The sequence below is a fragment of the Astyanax mexicanus genome, chromosome 10 (genome assembly GCF_023375975.1).
Source record: "Astyanax mexicanus isolate ESR-SI-001 chromosome 10, AstMex3_surface, whole genome shotgun sequence".
NCBI classification, from domain to species: domain Eukaryota; kingdom Metazoa; phylum Chordata; class Actinopteri; order Characiformes; family Acestrorhamphidae; genus Astyanax; species Astyanax mexicanus.
The window spans coordinates 19,714,359-19,737,689 of record NC_064417.1 but is presented as its reverse complement, the minus strand read 5'-3'; the positions used below and the strand labels follow the sequence as shown (position 1 = coordinate 19,737,689).

At 38.2% G+C, this 23,331-nt stretch overlaps 1 protein-coding gene across 2 annotated transcripts; it reads right to left on the bottom strand.

Moving 5' to 3' along the window:
• Positions 1-179: 179 nt before the first annotated feature.
• Positions 180-10,828, bottom strand: LOC125804753 (uncharacterized). 2 transcript variants are annotated; one of them, XM_049484160.1, is made up of 7 exons: positions 10,632-10,828; positions 5,497-6,413; positions 5,009-5,105; positions 3,069-3,170; positions 2,719-2,919; positions 1,773-1,874; positions 180-1,574 (listed from the first exon to the last, which is right to left on the bottom strand). In XM_049484160.1, the coding sequence occupies exons 2-6, from the start codon at positions 6,408-6,410 to the stop codon at positions 1,818-1,820; spliced, it is 1,371 nt and encodes a 456-aa protein (XP_049340117.1). In that variant the 5' UTR covers positions 6,411-6,413; positions 10,632-10,828; the 3' UTR covers positions 180-1,574; positions 1,773-1,817. The 2 variants fall into 2 exon arrangements, with proteins under 2 accessions (XP_049340117.1, XP_049340116.1); XM_049484159.1 differs by having other exon boundaries at positions 2,744-2,919.
• Between the last annotated feature and the right edge of the window lie 12,503 nt (positions 10,829-23,331).

The window sequence follows — 23,331 nt, the reverse complement described above, 5'->3', positions numbered from 1 at the left end:
TGTTGTTTGTTTATATTTCTATCACTGCATTTGAAAATATTTCAACTGTGGCGTCATACAACCTGATTGGTATAATGATGAAGTTGAATTTAATTGAATACTTCATTAGTTAGATGTGATTTAAGGCAGATAAAGTTTGTCATTCCTTTTAGGACTTTTTAAACAAATTAAAACAAAGCTTAAAAAACAAAGTAATCAACAATTTATTTACATTTATAACATCCATATCAAGAATCAACATCCAAATATACACTTGGTGGAGTTTTTAAACACTGTCCATTCTGTTGAGTTACCTTGACCTAACTAGTTGTAAAGTCAGAGATGATGGCTCAATTATTGCTGCCATTTTTGTTATAGTCCTTCATCAGTGCTTTCCAGTTGGCTAAAAAGTTTTGGTTGGTGGACCAGTCCAAAGTGTCACAAGAGGTAAAAAAAAAAAAAGCACAGCACAGCTGTGTCTGATCTACCCACACCAGCAACACATAAGTGTCACTGCAATGCTGAGAATGAAAAACAACACAAATAATACCTGCTACATGGGGATACTTAGTATTGAAGAACTAGGTAACTGCTGTGACTGATGGATGACAGCAAATGTAATTTGCTGTAACAAAGTGGTCCTACATGTTCATTGGAGCTGATAAATTACCATTAGGGTATATCCACCATATTTTTAAAGTGTTCACTGAGAAAAGGAGAAAAGAAATGTGACCAACAGTTACACAATTCCCTCTCTTGACACACTTTTCTTCTTTATGTTCCGCACACGTAACCTGTGTGACCTTACAGGTTTAAAAGTCTCTCTAGCTTCACGTTTGGCCTTCTCAATACGTTGCCGATATGCATGCAGGGCAGAGATTTTGCGTTTCTTAGAAACTATTCCAAAGTTTGCAAATGCCATTTTGTGTGCTTTCTGGATTGTATTGTGCAGTTCTCTGCTGTACTTGTAGTTTGGTGAGTGACTCCATTCAAGCAAGTCTGACAGCATGGTCTGCACTGTAGGCTTTGGTTTAGGACACAGCTGATGGGCAATCTCACTTTCAGTCATGGCCATGCAAGAAGAGGTCATGTTAATTTCAAGGATATCCGCAAGATGTAGGCACACACATTTTTCTTGGTAACTGTTGGCAGTACAAGTGCAAAAAGCAGATTCACCTCTAAAGACAAATGTGGCATTGCCATCATGATGGTATACTGAAAGACAGTCTCCATCTATGTAGAACTGATCATTGTCAAAATATTGTTTTGCCACTCTATTGCGTAAAACTTGTATGTTTATGCCTCTTCTTTGTGCCTCAGTTTTGGCCATCATGGTGTGCTTGCACAGATTGCCTCTGTCATAGGTTTTGCAGTCACAGAGCATCCAGACTAAATCAACTGTAATTATACGAGGGTCTGACACTGTTGACATGAAATCTTCTGGCAGTGAACATCTCCCATCTTCACCTATGTGAATTTTTTCATGCAGACCATCCCCCAGCATACTTGTAGTAGGTACAGAAGTAGATGATGATGATGATGATGATGATGAAGAAGTGTTAAGTCGTCCAGCATGTATGAGGTCATCCAAATAACTAGAAGAAAGCAATACATTGTATAATAACAACCACCAATGAATAACAAATAAACCAAAAACCCTAATTGAATCTGACCACTTTCCTATTTATTTATATATTTTTTTAAACAATAGAGAAACAGTCTTATTTATTCAAGTTTCCCCATGCAACTAACATAATAGCTAATTGATGAAAGCCAAGACCTAATGAACTTACTTGTAATATTTTTGGACATCTCCACAAAGCAATTGAAGAAGCTGGTCAACTCGTTTGTTTGCTTGACCTCGCAAAAACTGGTATTTTATAGTGAAGAAGAATCTGAAAAGGGGAAGAAACATACATGCACCTGTAGTAAAATCCTGAATAACACAGCAGAATAATTTCACACCTGAAGCTTCTTGCTAGGTGGTTGCAAAGGTGGTTGTTCCTGTTACTGTGGTATTAGTGTTTTTGGGATTAGGAACAGGATTGCAACTGTGGATTAAAAACAGAGGAGTGATGGTCAGTACAGATGTGGATTAAAAACAGGAGTGATGGTCAGTACAGATGTGGATTAGAAACAGGAGTGATGGTCAGTACAGATGTGGATTAGAAACAGGAGTGGTGGTCAGAATAGCTGTGGATTAAAAACAGAGGAGTGATGTTCAGTACAGATGTGGATTAGAAACAGGAGTGGTGGTCAGAATAGCTGTGGATTAAAAACAGAGGAGTGATGTTCAGTACAGATGTGGATTAAAAACAGGAGTGATGGTCAGTACAGATGTGGATTAGAAACAGGAGTAATGGTCAGAACAGATGTGGATTAGAAACATGGAGCAATGGTCAGTATAGCTGTGGATTAGAAACAGGAGTGATTCTTAGAATAGCTGTGGATTAGAAACAGGGGTAATGGTCAGAACAGCTGTGGATTAGAAACAAGAATGATGGTCATTATAGCTGTGGATTTAGAAACAAAGGAGTGATGTCAGAATAGCTGTGGATTAGGCACAGAGTAATGCAGGTTGCTGTTAAGTAATAATAGTGATGCAAAATTCTTTGCATTTAACATCATAATTTTAAATGAAATACATTATGCCATTTTACAGTTGCTAAGATTAATCTGTGGAAACATACAAGTTTGCTTTATTTACATAATTCCTTAATAACTGATTGCAGGAACTACCTGTATGATTACTCTATGCCAGTACCTCTCTGCTTTGTTGTTGGTGTCACTGCTGTTGTGCTGAAACAATCGTCCAAAGTTTGCCCAGAGTGCGGCGAAAGGAAACCATTGGTCCCTGAGGTAATGGGTTACCCGGCTGCTACCAAACTGGGCCTCAAGGTCTCTACACTTTGAAGCAGACACACTTTCAAAATCTTCTTCCTGAAATGTGTCACAAGCAGACGATTATCTTTTTCAATTTATCTTGCAAACAACGTAACATATAGAAATATATATTTTTCCTTTGACAAAGTGAAACAAGAATAATAACATTCAGTTGCAAGATGTCACAGAAATCCCTCCTTTAGTACCGTCATGCAGGCTTTCATTGTCATCATGGCATGTATAACGGTGTTTCTTTGGGCAGGTGATAGGTTTCCTCCATCTTTTTTCACCAGCCAGCGATGTACAGCCTTGAACATACAATACAAATACACTTAGTGCTGGGCGATAAAAAGATAACAATATTTATTGCAAAATAATAGAGGGAAGCTTGTGTGATTTGGGACGGGTCCTTGCACGAGTAAAGGCAGTGCAGCTTTTAGCAATCAGCTTTTGTGATTAAACTATGAGAGTGTTTCTGTCAAAGTCACTAAATATTGAAATGAATAATAATGATAAATAATATAAATAACAACAGTCATTATTATTATTATTATGTCAGTCAATTCTATTTGTGTCAATGTAAAAGTTGGTGAAACAAGTTTTGGTTTGTGTATTAGTATTTATTATTTATGCATTTTATTTTTCAACACATTTAAACAATATCACTATAATATGATAAGCGTGACAGTTTTGGTCATTATAATGCTGATATAAAATGCAAATATTGTTTCATCAAATATTGTTTCAAGCACACAGCACAGAGTGCAGAGGGAGCAGTGGTTTAATCCACATGCTAATGTTTTGGTTACTGCAGATGAATGAATCACAGACATTTGACATGAATAATTGCGCACCCTGTGTGAGGCAACAAACTCCCACATCTCAATATCTTCACTTATCAATGAGTAGTACAAAGTAACCTTTAGATGTAACAGAAATAATGGTTTGATTATATCGTGATATATATTGATATTGACTGATATAAAAAAAATATTGTGATATGATTTTTTCCCATATTCCCAAGCCTTAAATACACTGTTATATGTAGAGGGTAAATTGTTGGACAAATATAAGAAAATGCAGCTGAAAAGTACATTTTATATTTCTGTAGACCATAGGTGTCAAATTCTGGCCCGCGGACCAAATTTGGCCCATAGTGTAAACATATTTGGCCAGTGAGACAATACCGCATGACTCATAGAACTGGTCCACTGGTATTATACAGCGCATGTATCACTAATATAACTGCAATGCTCTGGGGCAGATACCTTGCAACCGGAGTGCAGTATGATAACTACAAATCCCAGAATGCTCTGCTGTTTTTTTTGGCGTTTAAAATTCAATTTTGCATGTATTCAATATTAACCCTTGTTTTAGGGTCTGTGGGACCCGTTTAATTTTTTTATCAAAAGAAAAAAAAAGATAGTTATTGTAATTGGGAAGAAGTAAACATTTGTTTAATATTTTAACATATAACTGATTGTGTTGATTTGAAAACCTGAGAACCTGAACACTGGCTGAACACAAAAATAGGAACAACACAAGGGTTACGTTATATATTATATAATATTAAGCTTTGCTTGTTCCGTTTATGTTTGAGCAAAAATTGTTCATGACCATATAAAAAGGTTAATTGTTATATCTAGTGGAAGATTTTTTATCATAACTATCAATGTCGGCCCGCAACTTTGTCCAAGTTTTAAATTTTGTCCCACTGTGTATTTGAGTTTGACACCCCTTCTGTAAACCATTCTGAACAAAATTAAGGGAGGCAAGTAGTGCATCAGGTAAAATTGAGAACAGGCAAAATTATTTCCAAAGCTGATTGATATTATTATACAGCTTGTTCTATAATTACATTTTATATAGGGAAATATATAAAAATGTATTTATACTAACTAACTAACTGAATACTACCTACACAAATAATGCAATTCCTCCAGGAGATATTTCGAAATTGTTAAAAACTAAAAAATAAAGTAGTGTTTTTCTACTTAATGTTAAAATAGTGTTTAACAGTTTTTCAGAGCAAATAAACCATTACTGTTCAGATAAATATTTTTTTCATTCCTATTTTCTCAGATAACATGTTCACATATTATATTATTACACTGAATATTCTGTGTTATGGAAGTGTAATACACACCTGCAAAACATGAAACCAGCATAAGAGAACTTTGGTCTTTGGGAAGGTCTGTCGTATGGCACCAAGTTCTTTTAAGTCACGATCTATCATTACTGACCTACAGAACACACACACACACACACACACACACACACACACACACACAGAACATACATATGCAAATAGAAATATGTATGTGGGTACAGTGTTATGGGTGCAATTATAATTGTCAGGTCAGGTGGCTGGGTGACAGGTTATGGGGACATTGAACATTTTGATTTTTTTTGAGAGAACATGACTAGTGGATACATGTGAATGGACAGACAGGTGACTGGAGACAGGTGACTGGAGACAGGTGGGTGGGTGGAGACAGGTGGGTGGGTGGAGACAGGTGGGTGGGTGGAGACAGGTGGGTGGGTGGAGACAGGTGGGTGGGTGGGTGGAGACAGGTGGGTGGGTGGGTGGAGACAGGTGGGTGGGTGGAGACAGGTGGGTGGGCAGGCACTCACCTTGGGTAAAAGCCTGGATTGCACGAGGATAGGCTCTTCAAGCAAACAGTCAGTGTTTCAGATGATTCATGGCTTACAATAAAGTAGGCAAAAGGAACTCCTCTTCCTGTTTGATTCACTAATAAAAGGGCATAAAAGGCATAACCATATGAGGTTAAACCTTTGTAGGACGCATCCACGAAAATCATGGGATTGGGATTTTCTTGCAAAAGAGCCTTCTGTGCTGGTGTTTGAACTACTATGATCAAAGGTTGATCTTTTGTGATTGGTTGATAAAAACAAATGTTTTCCTTCAGGTCAGTGCTGATCAACTTGTCAACACTCACAGAATCATCAATATCAGGTAAAATGATGGATTGCAAACTTCGCTTTACTAATCTAACATCATTAGGGGTGAGATAGTATCTTCTGTTGTGCTTATCTGTGTGCCCATGACTTTGTGCCCAATTACAACTTTTTAACACAACTTGGGATACTGACAGTCCTTGGTTAAGCCACATCTCCACAAATCCTAATAATTCAGGATCAACTGGGTTCTTCGTTAGCTCTTCAGGATTGGATACATTGTGTCCTGTATGTTCCAACATGTGTCGAATTATTACAGCTTTGTATCCAGCCTCCCTGACCATTTTAAAAGAAACATAAGCCTGGCAGGAATTGGCTCTTGTTTTACTGGACTCCCCTTTGCTTTGTCCTTTTGCCTTATTTGATCTTTCACAGGCATAAAAATAATAGTCTTTGCTGGTGGACTTAGGTGCTTGGAAAAAATAATTCCTTTCCTCTTGGATCTTGGTGATGTAGGAGTCCATAAATTCCTTCTCATTTCCATTAATAAGTTGGACTTCTGTATTTACTTTAGAATCTTTGGGTTTCCTCAGATTTTTTGCTATTCCTTCAAGCCACACCTTCTGCATTGTCTACAAGAAACACAATTAGAGATATTAATAACTTGCCATAATAACATTTTAAATGAACTAAATTTAGATTTTATTGTATTTAAACATAATAAAACATACAGAATGAAAGAAAACGGTAGAGTAAAGAAACTGATATACAAAACAATGAATATTATGATTGTGCAGGAAAAATCAAACGTTTGTCATGTCTACTACATACACATTAGAATAATCTAAACATAGGAAAGGGATGTAATTAATAAAAAACTGCTTATAGAATATTTAGGAGTATAATGTAGAGGAGCTGTTCTGTAAGCTGCTCTAAGAACAGAATATAAACATAACCACCACAAGCTGCTTTAGGAGCAGAATGTAGAGGAGCTGCACTGTAAACTGCTCTAAGAACAGAATATAAACAAAACCACCACAAGCTGCTTTAGAAGCAGAATGTAGAGGAGCTGTACTGTAAGCTGCTCTAAGAACAGAATATAAACAAAACCACCACAAGCTGCTTTAGGAGCAGAATGTAGAGGAGCTGTGCTGTAAGCTGCTCTAAGAACAGAATATAAACAAAACCACCACAAGCTGCTTTAGGAGCAGAATATAGAGGAGCTGTACTGTAAGCTGCTCTAAGAACAGAATATAAACAAAACCACCACAAGCTGCTTTAGGAGCATAATGTAGAGGAGCTGTACTGTAAGCTGCTCTAAGAACAGAATATAAATATAACTACCACAAGGTGCTTTAGGAGCAGAATGTAGAGGAGCTGTACTGTAAGCTGCTCTAAGAACAGAATATAAACATAACCACCACAAGCTGCTTTAGGAGCAGAATGTAGAGGAGCTGTACTGTAAGCTGCTCTAAGAAAAGAACATAAACATAACCACCACAAGCTGCTTTAGGAGCAGAATGTAGAGGAGCTGTACTGTAAGCTGCTCTAAGAACAGAATATAAATATAACCACCACAAGCTGCTTTAGAAGCAGAATATAGAGGAGCTGTACTGTAAGCTGCTCTAAGAAAAGAATATAAACAAAACCACCACAAGCTGCTTTAGGAGCAGAATGTAGAGGAGCTGTACTGTAAGCTGCTCTAAGAACAGAATATAAATATAACCACCACAAGCTGCTTTAGAAGCAGAATATAGAGGAGCTGTACTGTAAGCTGCTCTAAGAAAAGAATATAAACAAAACCACCACAAGCTGCTTTAGGAGCAGAATGTAGAGGAGCTGTACTGTAAGCTGCTCTAAGAACAGAATATAAACAAAACCACCACAAGCTGCTTTAGGAGCAGAATGTAGAGGAGCTGTGCTGTAAGCTGCTCTAAGAACAGAATATAAACAAAACCACCACAAGCTGCTTTAGGAGCATAATGTAGAGGAGCCGTGCTGTAAGCTGCTCTAAGAACAGAATATAAATATAACCACCACAAGCTGCTTTAGGAGCAGAATGTAGAGGAGCTGTGCTGTAAGCTGCTCTAAGAACAGAATATAAACAAAACCACCACAAGCTGCTTTAGGAGCAGAATATAGAGGAGCTGTACTGTAAGCTGCTCTAAGAACAGAATATAAACAAAACCACCACAAGCTGCTTTAGGAGCATAATGTAGAGGAGCTGTACTGTAAGCTGCTCTAAGAACAGAATATAAACAAAACCACCACAAGCTGCTTTAGGAGCATAATGTAGAGGAGCTGTACTGTAAGCTGCTCTAAGAACAGAATATAAATATAACTACCACAAGGTGCTTTAGGAGCAGAATGTAGAGGAGCTGTTCTGTAAGCTGCTCTAAGAACAGAATATAAACATAACCACCACAAGCTGCTTTAGGAGCAGAATGTAGAGGAGCTGTACTGTAAGCTGCTCTAAGAACAGAATATAAATATAACCACCACAAGCTGCTTTAGAAGCAGAATATAGAGGAGCTGTACTGTAAGCTGCTCTAAGAACAGAATATAAATATAACCACCACAAGCTGCTTTAGAAGCAGAATATAGAGGAGCTGTACTGTAAGCTGCTCTAAGAAAAGAATATAAACAAAACCACCACAAGCTGCTTTAGGAGCAGAATGTAGAGGAGCTGTACTGTAAGCTGCTCTAAGAACAGAATATAAACAAAACCACCACAAGCTGCTTTAGGAGCAGAATGTAGAGGAGCTGTACTGTAAGCTGCTCTAAGAACAGAATATAAACAAAACCACCACAAGCTGCTTTAGGAGCAGAATGTAGAGGAGCTGTACTGTAAGCTGCTCTAAGAACAGAATATAAACAAAACCACCACAAGCTGCTTTAGGAGCAGAATGTAGAGGAGCTGTACTGTAAGCTGCTCTAAGAACAGAATATAAACAAAACCACCACAAGCTGCTTTAGGAGCATAATGTAGAGGAGCCGTGCTGTAAGCTGCTCTAAGAACAGAATATAAATATAACCACCACAAGCTGCTTTAGGAGCAGAATGTAGAGGAGCTGTGCTGTAAGCTGCTCTAAGAACAGAATATAAACAAAACCACCACAAGCTGCTTTAGGAGCTGTAAGCTACAGAAAAGGGCAAACTGTTAAAAGGATATGGATTAAATTGTGCAAGCTAACGCTAGCTAGCTAGCCCAGTAGTTAAAATGCAGGTGTTTTAAGAGCTGAGGCTCAGAAACCAGCGTTTCAGGCATTTGCTTCTAGTCTCTTACTATTAGAAGGCAAGTTAGATTAGCATGTTAGCAGGTTGTGGTTAATTTCAAGGTAAAGTTAAGCAGACAGTCAGCTATCAACCGTGCTAGCTAGCTCAATGAAATAACTTCTCAACTGCTATGCTTTCTCTTGTTTAAAATACCCAAAAGTAAAACATGTCAAATTGTAGTGATGCTACCCTTGAACCTGAAGCTTCGAGGCGTGTGTTGAAAAAACGACACGCATTGGTTCGAATCACTGAGCCGATGCTTGATTCGTTCTACAAAGATCACGTGACCAATGACGTCCGAAGCTTCATTTCGGCACACAACCACGTGACTGCTTCAGGGAAAGATTCAAAAGCGGCAAATCCTGGCGCGCAGTTCGAGGGTTGTTAGCGGAGATACAGAGACAGAGAGCGAGAGAGCGAGAGAGAGAGAGAGAGAGAGAGAGAGAGAGAGAGAGAGAGAGAGAGAGAGATAGATAGATAGATAGATAAGATAAGATATAGATAGATCATATATAGATAGATAGATAAGATATAGATAGTAGATAATAAAATATTAGAATGGAACCAGTAAGAAAAAGAGGCCGTTCTGAAGTTTGGGAACACTTTGAACTTTTGCCATCAAATAAGGTAGAAAATTATTATTTAGAAAATATAAACTTTGAAAGAAAACTATGCCTTTTAGACATATGGCATTTTATTAGTTCTGTAAGAGTGTACAATAATTATATATATATATATATCCTCATAGTTCAATGTGTGTACTGTCATGGCATACATCCAGTAAAAGTGTTGCCTTATGACAACATATTTTGAAATAACCAACTGAACCCCAGCACTGTGGAAAATTTTTTATTCCTAAATAAAAACTAAATTACACATGTACATAACCACGTCCATTAAATATGTGCCCCCTGCCCCTTACACAAGCACCTTCACCTTTATGAGCATACATTTCTTTCATCAAATTCTTCCATATCCCCCATGCAGCATATCTACATGAGCCTTGCCTATGGACAAATAGGCAATGGACTAGTGATACATGTAAACATGTTACAAACCCTGCTTGGAAAGATGTGAATAATAGTGAATAATATAATTTTAAAATGTGGTATATTAACAGATTAATAACATGGTGAAGGGAAAAAAGCAACAATGTGAATGCAATTAGAATTACAAGTGTAGTTTCTCCAGTGTGCCTTATCAAGGTACATTCTAAGTGTATTATATATTAATTAAAAATATATTACAGTTATGTCTTTTAATATAATGCATTAAATTATCCAGACATCAAAGTATTCTTCCATTTCCTTTTTTCAGTTTTTATTTAAACCTCAAATGTCATGTAAATGCACTGGAACAGGTTTAAAAACTGTAAAAAGACAAAAAAAACGCCCCTCGTCCTTTAAATACACAAAGCACTTTCAGGTTTTGCCCACCAGGTGCCGCTGATGTCCACTGTGTTATGAAGCTCCGAGTAATGAACCTTTTTTCGATACAATTAGGAAAAAGGCTTCAGTGCTTCAGAAAGCCTCGGTTTGCCATCACTATCAAATTGCTATTACGCCTGCACTTACCTCTTTATTTCAAGGATTCTCCCTTACTCTATTTAACTCTCGTGGTCCTCTCCGCCTCGTTGCTCCGTAGGGATTGCCGTTTGGCGCAAATTACAAATTACTGATAGCCACGCCCCCCAGTGTTTCGATTGGCTGTCTCCCAGAGCCAATCGTATGACATGCTGCCCTGAGAAGATATTTCAATAAATAAAACTCCAACGAGCGCAGTAAACCAATCTCAGAAGCAAAGCCAATTCCTAGATGGTTAAAATGTAAAAGTGTTGGGGATTTGCCAATGCTTTTCTGGCATCCCATTTCCATGCAATGCTTGGGCAACTCTTCAGGGAGACACATTTCACTGAATATCAAAAGCCTGGCTAGTGGTACAGCTTTCTACTAATGGAGGAATGTTCGGATTTAGGAACATCTTTAACCCTCTGTAGTCTGAGGCCCTTCAGACACTTCTGAATTAGTATAAAATAAAAATAAAAATTTACAAAAGGTGCTTCCTGTTACTAATATATCTCGCAAAGTGATCTGGAAATATGTTTACATACATTTTAATACTATACAGTGGCATGGGAATTGTGTACTGTATTTGCCCCCTGCAGAATTCTTTTGTTTTTGCTTCTTTGTCATACTAATATTTTTCCAATTATCAAAAAAATTAATATACAGACAAGATAACCTGAGTTAATATTAAAAAGCACTTTTTTAGTACTTATTTTATCTATTAAAGCTGGAAAAAAGTCTAGCCATGTGAAAAAAACATGTTTTCCACCTAAACGTTTACTGATAACTAGCAATGAGTCTTTTACATCTCTGTGAAGGGATTTTGTTCCACTCTTATTTACGAACAGATGGCTAGACATTCTCCTTCAGGATTGTCTGGTAAACAGCAGAATTCATGGCTTCATCTATTACAGTAAGTTGTTCAGGCCCTAAAACAGCAAAGTGGCCCCAATCCATCACACTACCACCACCATGTTTTATGTTTAGTGTGAAATAAAACCGCGAGAGGAGGTGATCTCAGTCCAGTTTCAAACAGACTATAGATCCGACCTTGATTTGAGAAACCCCTCATGTTGGGTCTAAACTGTTTTTCAGGTGCAGTTTAACCTGATTTATTACCCAGATAATTACTACAGTTACTATATAATGCCAGCTACGCTGCTGCTGCCCTATGCTAATCTGTTTCACACTGAAAACCTTGCTGCTCACACCGCACAGCTCAGCTTAATAGGAATTTTATGCCATGTTTTCAGAATAGACCGTATGCTTCTGTGTTTGTTTTTTTTTTTTTTTTGGGTGCATTTCAGTGCATTTAAGTTTGAGCCTGTGTGAAAACAAACCAAACCAAGTAAACCAACTTATCAACTGATTTGGACAAGAGAAACAAACTAGGCTCTTATACCCTGTACACACCTTGCTTTAACTTGCATACTGGGTTATCCAATCACAAGTAGGCAGAAAAAAGTACTGGTGTAAATGGGATACAATGTATCTTAAGAAAAAACATCAAAATCCAATCACTCAAACCACATTTGGAGCTGGCCAGAGACAAATATGAACACATTTTAACTATAGTGTGAAGAGCACACAAGACCACACCATCCACACCAGTAAGCTGAGCATGCTACACTAACGAGCTGACGAATAAAAGTGATATTACTACATGCCTCATCTAGTAGATATGGGCTGAGGAGAAAGAAAAGAAAATAGGAAACCTTGTATTGTAACTGCTGCCTCCTCCATTCACAAGCATTCACAAGGAGATGCATTTCAAATGCCTGGTGTGAATGGCTATGCATTTTCCGCAATCATCTGTGATCAGATCACCCTTGAAACATGTTAATGGCAGGTTTGAACAGGGCTTTAAAATACATTTTTAGGTTTAGATTGTGAACCTTTTGAACCAGTAAGTTTTTCTCTGATTTTACTTTTACTGTTTCAGATCTTAGAACACTGTTTAAGAAAATCATGCAATTAATCGTATTTTAAAACTCTGGAATCATCCCTTTATATCCTGTTTCATCTGCCTCTGCTTTCGAACCCCAAAAAAGAACTGAAAAATGCTTCCAAAAAGAAAGTTTGAGTTAAACCACTTTGCGCTAAATATCCGAGTCAGAGAAGCATGTTTAAAATAGCTAATGCATGCTACAGTGTCCTAATGATGCAGTGCTGGGTGGTATTTATTTAAATATCTGGCTGGAGGCGAGTGAAAGAACACATAGAGGCGATTACTGTCAGCCTCTCCTTATCAGCGCCCTATTAGCTTCCCCAGCATTCCCGCCTCGCGTAATCCCAGCTGACTATGTATAGCATGGCACCTTAAGACATCAAACAGATATACATTTTCCTTTGTCTCCATTAACACGACTGACTTAATCCTAACACAGTGGGCCGCGCTAATGCAACATCAAGGAAGCAGATGGCAACTGCTAATCCAAAGCACTTTGGAGAGCCCTGGATAGCACTGGATACAGCAGAGCTAATCTGGAAAACCAGCAAATCCTAAATGGAGAAAGCGAAGATGTCAATTCATACTGGAATAGAATGTGACACTCGGTGTAAGGACTTGTCGTGGCGGGGGGTACGGCGCTCAGGGCTCTGCAGTGTGTTCTTGGCCTTTCTCCATCCAACACAGCCAAGCCCTGGGAGGTAAGCTTAGTAGTACCCACGTCGCACCTTCAAGCGTGTAATCAGAAAATTAATTTCAAATTAATTTAGTCTCTAGACAACCTGAGAGAAAAATGCCTCTGCTCTGTTGTGTGGGAACTTCTTTGGGACACGGGGGAGACAAACTTTAGAGGTTAAAAGGTTAAAACCTTTAATTACACTTTGTTTAGCTCATTTTTTGGCATATTAACAATTGGGAATTCTACTTAGATGGACTATTTAAACAATGCCGCCAAAAATATCAGTAAATACACTGCGAAAATCCATTTGTAATTCACTGTGCTTCTTAAATACATGAGATTACTGCCTCTCAAGGGCTCTATGTTTAAATCAGGGCATTTGTTTAATCAAAAGTGAGAAAATTCAGCTGATACTCACCAATATTTAAAATGTCTGTACAGTATTTACCATGGCATTCCAAAATCATGTGTCAGAAATAAAATAATTGCATTGTGTGTTGACCAAAACAATCACACCAAGACCAAGCTTACTTTTAAACATATTTAAACACACAAACACATCATACTTTAGTTCCCGAATACATTGCATTTTGGCTAGCTTCCAACAACAGCCTAAAGACTAAAGACAACCTGGAAGAAAATGCCATTGCTTTGTTGTGTGGGAACATTTGTGGGGCACAAGGGAACTAAACTAAAGAGATTGCAAGGTTAAAACTTTTAATTACAATTCGTTTAGCTCATTTTTGGCATATTAACAATTGGGAATTCTACTCTGGACCATTTAGACAATACTGCCAACAATTTCAGTAAATATACTGCGAAAATCCATCTGTAATTTGCTGTGTTTCTTAAATACATGAGATTACAGTCTCTCAAGGGCTCTATGTTAAAATCAGGGCATTTGTTTAATCAAAACTGTGAAAATACAGCTGATACTCACCAATATTTAAAATCTCTGCACCAACTATCAGGTGCAGAAGAGTCAAAAGCATTTATATTGTTGGGGAGGGGGGCACTGTTGAAGGGATTGTGGTTTGTTGGGGGTCTTCCACTTTTAGATCTGTAAGGAATTAGATGTGATTTCCTGCATTCTGGTGTATTTTAACATGTTTTGAACACCTAATTTAACCTACAATAGTGACTAATGACTATTTTAGAGTCACAGCTCCCTAGAGTCAGTAGCTCTATCTCTACGCAGCTCAGTGTCCAGTGTTCTGTTTTTTTTAAGATTAGTTAAACACACTTTTAAACATATTTAAACACACAAGCACATCATACTTTAGCCCTACTGAATTAGCTAGCAAACCTCATACATGCCATTGTGGCTAGCTTCAAACAACAGCCTAAAGAAAATGCCTTTGCTTTGTTGTGTGGGAACTTCTTTGGGACACGAGGGAGACAAAGTAAAGAGGTTAAAAGGTTAAAACCTTTAATTACACTTTGTTTAGCTCATTTTGGGCATATTAACAATTGGGAATTCTACTTAGACGGGTCATTTAAACAATACTGCCAAAAATATTAGTAAATACACTGTGAAAATCCATCTGTAATTTGCTGTGTTTCTTAAATACACAAGATTACTGCCTCTCAAGGGCTCTATGTTTAAATCAGGGCATTTGTTTAATCAAAAGTGAGAAAATTCAGCTGATACTCACCAATATTTAAAATGTCTGTACAGTATTTACCATGGCATACAAAAACCATCTGACAAATATACTGTAAAATAACTACACTCCAGTGTGGACCAAAAGAAAATCACACCAAGACCCTTGAAAAGAGGAGATAGTGTCGAACCTGTTGCAAACAAACTGGATGGGGCAGTTTGTTTGTGGTGAGAATATAATCTGACTATCAGGTGCAATAGGATAAAGAACATCATCAAAACAATAATGTTTTGGGGGGGTACACTTTTTTAAGGGACATTTTAGTTTGTTCGAGTTTTCCACTTTCAAATCGGTAATGAATTAAATGTAATATCCTAAAATATGTATTTTATTAAGTTTTAAACACCTAATTTTACCTACAATACTGACTAATTACTGTTTTAGTGTCACAGCTCCCTTGTCAGTAGCTCTAGCTCGGTGAAGCTCAATGTTCGTGTCCTGTATTTAGTAAAAGAATGGGTCGCTCTCAGAAGCTCAGTGTTACTGTGGTAGGATGCCACTTGTGCAACAAGTCCAGTCATGAAATTTCACTACTCACTACTAAAAATTCCACAGCCAACTTTCAGATATATTTTAACAAAGTGTAAGTGGCTGGGGATGACAGCAACTCATCGTCAACATAAAATGACAGAGCAGGGTCAGCAGATGCTTAGGAGCACAGTGTGCAGAGATCACCAACTTTATGCAGAGTCCTTCAGTGGCCTTTAGATTAACTCAAGAACAGTAGAGCATAGAGAGCATCATGGAATAAGGTTCCATGGCCAAGCAGCTCCATCCCAGTCTAAAACCACTACGGCAAGGCAAGGCAAGGAAGGTGAACGGATACTTTTGGCAAGGTAGTGTATATGTAAATCTATGTAACCCTTATTATGTGTCCTTATATGTAAAATTCAGTGTGCATTGCCCCAGTATCACATGATGCAACCAGTGCTGGAGGGTGAAGGCTAGCGTGTGCTTCCTCCTCCAAGTCACATTATGCAAGCCACCGCTTCTTTGCCACCTGACGCTAATGCAACGTGATTGGACAGCTGAAGGAGTAAACGCTTGGAGGAGAGCACTAAGCTGCCAGTTACATTATGTCATCCTACAGGCCCCCTCACTGTTCTTTTTTACTGTGCTTTAAAAATTGGTTCAACCTTTCAACTTACAAAAAAAACTTTGTGTGGCAACAAAGAACTGAACTGTTGTTGTTGTTGTTTTTTTTAAATTCAACTCTTTGATTTAAAGAACCATTAATTATTATATTTTCTGTAGTATTCATGGAAATCTATGTGGGTTGTGGCCCTTAAATCTGGCAACCACCCTTCCCCCAGTCCCATTTCTACACCCAGGGTTGCCAGGTATAACAGATAACAACATGCAAACAGTGTGCTGCATCCATGGACAAAGAAAGGCTGGCTATTTTGTCTGCTGAACAGGTAATCACTGAGCTTTAGTAGGGTTGCTGAACGTAGGTATTTTACCACCAGCACTAGCATTAAAGAGATTAACTTTTTGGAAATTGTTAAGCATATTTTCACTAATAAGCTACAGAGGAACACTCATAATTGCTTGCCACTGTGTGTCAATCTGGCAACCTGTGAGAGCTTCACATCTGGGAGGAAAGGGAAGGGAAGAGAACTATGTCCAGTGTTTGGAAATTTTTCACATTTTCACACAGTGTTTTTTTAGGTTGAACAGACAAACACCCTCTACAGTGAATTGTATCTCTGAGGCTCTTAACCTTTTGTATCTCCTCCATAATAAAAATATGAAATCTTTTAATTCAAGCTTATATACATAAATCAACTGATGTTTGGCATGTTAACCAAATAGACCTTCTATTTACATATACCATATTTATTTCTAGAATAAGAGTCTTTCATAGTCTTACTTAAATTGCACTACATTTGCGATACATTTGGGCTAACTATCTAACTATCAGGTCACTTGTGAGAGGAAAACTGGGGATTGGGGTTTGTTGGGGGTCCTCAGCTTATCCCTTTTAATGATTTAGAATCCATTTCCTGCATTCTGGTGTATTTTAACACCTAGGTCCCTGTTTAAGCGATCTATTGTGCACTGGTCAAATGTGTATCGTGATGCGTGTGTTTGGTATTGTGAGGGCGGAAAAAATACACCTTGCTAATCTGAAGTTGTTATCAATGTTCAGAAATGGGTCTGGGCTCTTATGGGCTAATCTGAAGTCCACATGCTATTATGCATCTCAGTGACCTAACTGTCATTTCCACTGTGTTATAATATCACTGACAGTTGGCTGTGGAATATATAGTAGTGAGGAATTTTCACAACTGGACTTGTTGCACAGGTGCTGCATTCTATCACAGTATCATGCTGGAATTCACTGATCTCTAGAAGTGATCTGTGTGCCTAGACCAGGGGTATTTAATTATAAGTCAGTACAGTGCAGTTAGAGAAAATTTTGTCAGGCCAAGATCCGGACCGTTGTCATTTTTAACTTGAGTTATAAGTCAGAGCTATATCCTGTTTACTGAAAAAACAGGCCTAGTAGTTCTAGTGTTTTATGTCGTCAACAACTGAAAGACAAAACAAATTACAAATACTATACAAATACTATTTATACAATATATAGTATATATTGTATATATACTATATACAAAATTTATTGTTTTAAATAGGCCTGTCACAATAAATACATTATCAACTTATCATACAATAAATGGACACCCCCTATTATTTAACTGATTGTGTCTATTAATGTGAATATGTATGTCAATTCTGTTTAAAAATGCTATATTTATTCTATTTGATTTTATTTATAATAGATTTAGGCCTGCCTGTCATGATAATTATATGAATGACAAATCGTACAATATATGGAGAAATGTTTGCTGAACTTGGCCAGAATGTCAGCTTTGTTTAAAAACAGCAGTTTTATTTTATTTACTGTTATTTTAATTACTGTTAGTATGTTTTTATAAATGTAGTATTTTAATTTCTTTTCTAGTGCACACCATATAAGTTTAGCCTTTCTCGCTTTACTCTCTGACTGCAACGTCTCACTGTGTAATCCACCTGTGTGTGGTTCCGCCCTCCTGCATCTGCACAGATCTGATTGGCAGAGGAGGGCGTTTGGTGATCTAACAGCACACCTGATTGGTGTGTGAGTTTACTGCGCCGCAAAGCACGTAAACCACAAAGACAGTAAAAGTTCCGCCACTTTAAATGAACTCTGTCAGAATTAAATCCTTCTCAGTAGTTTATAGGTTTGGGTCCGCATTGAACAACGTCTGGGTCCGGACCCGCCTATTAGTGACCTCTGGCCTAGATGCATGTTTTATACACTTGTGGTCATGGAAGTGATTGGAACTGGCACAGTAAAATCCACAGTGTTAAAATCACAGTGTAAACATGCTCTCTGTGTCTCTGTGACTTTTTTAACAACCCTTTGTGATAAACAATCCACAGAGTTGGTGATATTATTCAGAGTTAATATTTAATTATTGTCCACCTCTTGATTCTGCTTACCTATTATCCATTATTCTTTCTTTAGTGTGTGTGTGTGTGTGTTGTGTATCTTATATGTGTTTGTAGGTAAATGAAATTTAGTTGTGGTGGTTTCCCTGATGGAGCGTTATTCATCCTCTTGGTGGTGTTGGGTTGGATGGTGGATAAGGGTCTCCACCCAAGAGTTATTGTGTTATGGGAGAACCACTGCTTTTTTTGGCAATTGTGGATGGTCTCTCTTGTTCTAGATGAGAAAGTATTTTTTTCTGTGCTCACATTTTATAATGTTTTATAGATATTCAGTTATATAGTTTCGGGTGAAGCTCAGAAAACATACAAAATAAATTCAAACGGACTTAAAAAATGAAAATCATTAATAATTTTGAGAGTTTGTTTTTACCTTGTGGGTTAAAATGTGTTAACACTGATTTGAGTTACATAAAATACATATATATGACTCCATACAGTGTTAAACAAACTCTATAGTGAATGGGACCATATGGTATCTAGGACAGTGTTAAATGTAATTAACTTAGTGTTAAAAAAAGTTAATTTAACACTGTAAAATTTGCTGTGATTTGATAAGTTCAGTGATTTTATTAGGTGAGTGAATACTTTTGAATATAAAGCTCTTTTCCCTGTTGTTCAACCTCCACTGCAAGCTATCAATCCAACCCTTTGGGTGCTGCCAATGGCTAGGTAAGGCTAGGTACACATATCCACGTGATAGCACTTTTTCATTATTCCGTTTTTTTCTTTTTTTAGCTGCGTTCTCTCGCTTTCCTGGAAAACCTCAGGGCTAACTCTAGTGTTTTTGACCCTTGAAATTAGTGAGAACAACCGAATTAGAGCTGCAGCTTGTATGATGGATTACCTCAGAACTTGCTGTCAGGTGTAGCAATGGCACAGGAACATGTGCATGTAGCGCAGTACACGTTCCCTCATGTTGCTGCTCTCGCTTTCCCGACTTCAAGCAGTTCTGGAGCGACCAATCCCAGTGTTTTCCAGCGTACTTATGCAAGAATTCTCTACTTTAAATCGGATTGGTGTGATTTTAAGCGGGCCTGTCTCAGACGCCGCTGTTGGAGCTTCGGGGAGACGGGCTGTTTGTTGTCGTCTTTGTTGGCGATATTCCTTCTGACAGCATTAATCTCACTTTTAAAAGAAAAGATGTTTAAGTACTAGAGGTGGGCGATACCGGGAATTTTGGTATCGATCCAATACCAAGTAAATGCAGAGCCAGTATTGCCGATATCGATACTGATACCGATACTTTTTAATATTTAAGCTTTATACATGCAAATGATCCAAAAATCCAGGATATAATTTTGCCAAACATTGTAAGTGATAGCAAAATACTTTATCACAATCAACATTTTTTGTTTAGAAACAATGGAACAGTAACAAAAGTTTGCCTTAACATTAGGAAAATATATGTCTTTAAAAAAAATAAAATAAAAATTCTACCCTCACTAGACATCTTTTCTAATTCTAGGCATCTTTTCTAAAAAAAAAAGGAATTGTCTTTCTTTCAGTGCAGTTCTTTCAGTTTTTTTCTTAAATTAACAGTGTAAAAAAATACCACTCAACACAAATCTCCTAAGGTAGATTCGTGTCAACTCATGGAGAGCGCTGAGTGGGCGGGGCCAGGCTGAGCCACGTGACGCAAGAGACCAGAGAGTAGACTGTGGTGAATCTCGTGCGAAGCAGTCAGTGCGTGCGGCAGAGAAAAAAGCTTGAATATTGATATTTTTACACGAGTATTGCTCAATACCAATACCAGCGTTGGTATCGATATTATCGATATTTGGATCGATCCGCCCACCTCTATTAAGTACGTTGCTGATTAGACGGTGAAGCGTCTCTTGGTAATGGCTGCAGTTTAGTAATTACCCATTCAGTTACACCATCTCATTTGCTTATTACCTATCCGACCACTTCATCGCTGCAGCTATACAAAGCGCGTTCCCTTATTCAGCCATTTCCCCAGAATATCCTCATTTTCCTCAAACATTAAGAGCGAACCTCGCTGGATAAGATGCTCTGTGCATGCTGACAGTGTCCCCTAGGCCGGAGCACATGAGTCAACCAGTGCAACCTTCTTGGTAATGCCAGCGTGTTCACCGACATAGTCTACAGCATGCTAAGCGCTGCCTTGCTTACTGACGCTGTAGTATTTATGTTTATCTGCCGACATTTTTACTGACACTATCTGACAGTATCTGCACTTATTTACCTTACGATCTGAGTAGTACTATATATAGTCATTTTGTGATATATTTTAAGTTTTATTTTAAGTAAGTATATCAGTTTTAGAAATTCAGCAAAAACAAACAGTAACTTACCAAGACCAAGGTGTTTCCTACATTGTAAATGAATACTAAAGTCATCCAGACTATGAAGGAACACATAAGGAATCATGTAGTAACTTAAAAGTGTTAAACAAACCAAAATACTCTGTGAAACATTTAGGTGAGAAAGGTAAGAAAGGTAAGAAGGTAAAAAAGCCCAGCAGCGCCTCTACTTCCTACGGAGACTGAGGAAAGCACATCTCCCACCCCCCATCCTCACCATGTTCTACAGAGGGATTGTAGAAAGCATCCTGAGCACCTGCATTACCGTCTGGTTTGGGAACTGCAACACCTCAGACCGCAAGACCCTACAGCGGATAGTGCGGACAGCTGAGAAAAAAGAGTCCCTCTTCCCTCCATCACCGAGATCTACACCACACGCTGCATCCGCAAAGCTACCAGCATTGTGAATGACCCCATCCATCCCTCACACGGACTCTTCGCTCTGATGCCGTCCGGCAGAAGATACAGGAGCATCCAAGCCTCCTGCAACAGCTTCATCCACCAGGCAGTCAGACTTCTCAACGCACAGAGACAGAACTGAACCCCCACCCCACCCACCACTCACACAACACACTCACACAAAACTAAACTGAACACCCCACCCCCCCTTACACACACAAAGACTGAGCTTCACCCACCCACACACACACACACACACAGTCAGCACACAGAGACTGACATGACTTTATTCCCTTCAGCAATATTTGCTGCACTCTTAAAAACTATAAACTATCTACCTCAGTAACTGCTGTGATTATATATGTTCTATATGTTACAGTATGTCACACATCTCTGCACCTTATCCTCACTAAACACTCTATATAACACTCTATATAACACATTATACCGTATCAGTACTGCACTGTCCTGTCTTTAAATTGTCTCGCCTATTGTATTTATTGTTATTTAGTGTTATAATTTTATAATTTTATGTTGCACTGTCGTCACTCCTGCACTTAATGTTGTCTATTGCTTGTTGTTCCATGTTGCACCATGGTTCAGGAGGAACGTAATTTCATTACACTGTGTACCTGTACTCAGATGTAATGACAAAGCCTCTTGACTTGACTCTTGAATTGACTTTACTTGAGGTGGCTTTTTCTGAGGCTGGTAACTCTGATGAACTTATCCTGGTCTTCCTTTTCTGGGGCAGTCCTGATGAGAGCATTTGTCCTGTGTGGGTGTGGGCATCCGTACACTGATTACATTAGTTAAACATGGTGACACCCTAGTTTGATGTAGGCATCCTTAGCAGTGTACAACATTGAAATAAAGAAAAATAGCCGTCGTCCAACGGAAATGCCGTGTGTGCTCCACACAGTTTTTTTTACGCACAGATTTACAGCATTGTTAACGATACTAAAATAATGTTTTATGGTGGGATTGTGAAAATAAAGTTCAAGTGTTCGTCTAAGGCAGGAACTGGCATGTTTTGGGAGAGGGATGCAATTCTGGGTGAGTTACGCCACTATCTGCCAATAGATCGTGGATGCCTGGGCTAAGGTATCACTCTCAAGTGTCGTCTGACGAGACTGATTTGGATAATGATGAGAGGGATCTGGACATGCTTGATGCTGATATCGCCCAACTGTTAAACTCAGACACTGAAGTTGAAGAATTTGATGGATTTGTGGAATAAATTGAACAGAAAAAATGAGTGTATTGTCTTGTATTTTGTGTTTAGCAACTAAACAATGTTAAGAGTTATTGTTAATGAGTTGAATAAAGTATGACTTACAGTTTCTAAATGTTTTGTTTTGCTTGATGCACCTTATAATCTGGTGCACCATATGTATGAAAATACATCCATTCATTGATAGTGCCTTATAATCTGGTGCACCTTATATTCCGAAAAAATATATACATATATTATAAATATATGTATATACATATACATATATACCAAAATATTAAAGTACAATAATGATGCATATACAGGGTTGGACAATGAAACTGAAACACCTGGTTTTAGACCACAATAATGTATTGTCCTGACGGACAGTTCTGGTGGAAACAGGAGAGTTGAGGTACACTTTGAATTCTGCTGTGATGTTGTGAAGCTGTGGTTTTATGTTTTTTGGATACAATCCGGGTTAGCACCCGAACATGCCTTTCAGACAGCTTCCTCTTACAGCGTCCACAGTTAATCCTGTTGGATGTGGTTAATTCTTCTTGGTGGTATGCTGACATTACCCTGGATACCGTGGCTCTTGATACATCACAAAGACTTGCTGTCTTGGTCACAGATGCGCCAGCAAGACGTGCACCAACAATTTGTCCTCTTTTGAACTCTGGTATGTCACCCATAATGTTGTGTGCATTGCAATATTTTGAGCAAGACTGTGCTCTTACCCTGCTAATTGAACCTTCACACTCTGCTCTTACTGGTGCAATGAGCAATTAATTGGACAGATTAGGGAATGAAGATGGCCACCAGGCTGCTCCAATTTAGCCATGAAACCTCCCACACTAAAATGACAGGTGTTTCAGTTTCATTGTCCAACCCCTGTTTGTTTCCACTTTCTTTACATATTCAAAACAATATGTATTTTCTGTTACACAGATCCCTCGCTATACATCAGTATTATACAATTTC

What these genes read in the sequence shown, in the direction of transcription:
- LOC125804753 (XM_049484159.1), bottom strand. Translation starts at nt 6,410, where the DNA reads ATGCAGAAGGTGTGGCTTGAAGGAATAGCAAAAAATCTGAGGAAACCC. An exon ending in GCTGGTTTCATGTTTTGCAG is followed by an intron (nt 3,171 to 5,008) that starts GTGTGTATTACA and finishes TGTATGTTCAAG; the next exon opens with GCTGTACATCGCTGGCTGGT. An exon ending in ACCAACAACAAAGCAGAGAG is followed by an intron (nt 1,875 to 2,743) that starts GTACTGGCATAG and finishes TCCCCTTTTCAG; the next exon opens with ATTCTTCTTCACTATAAAAT.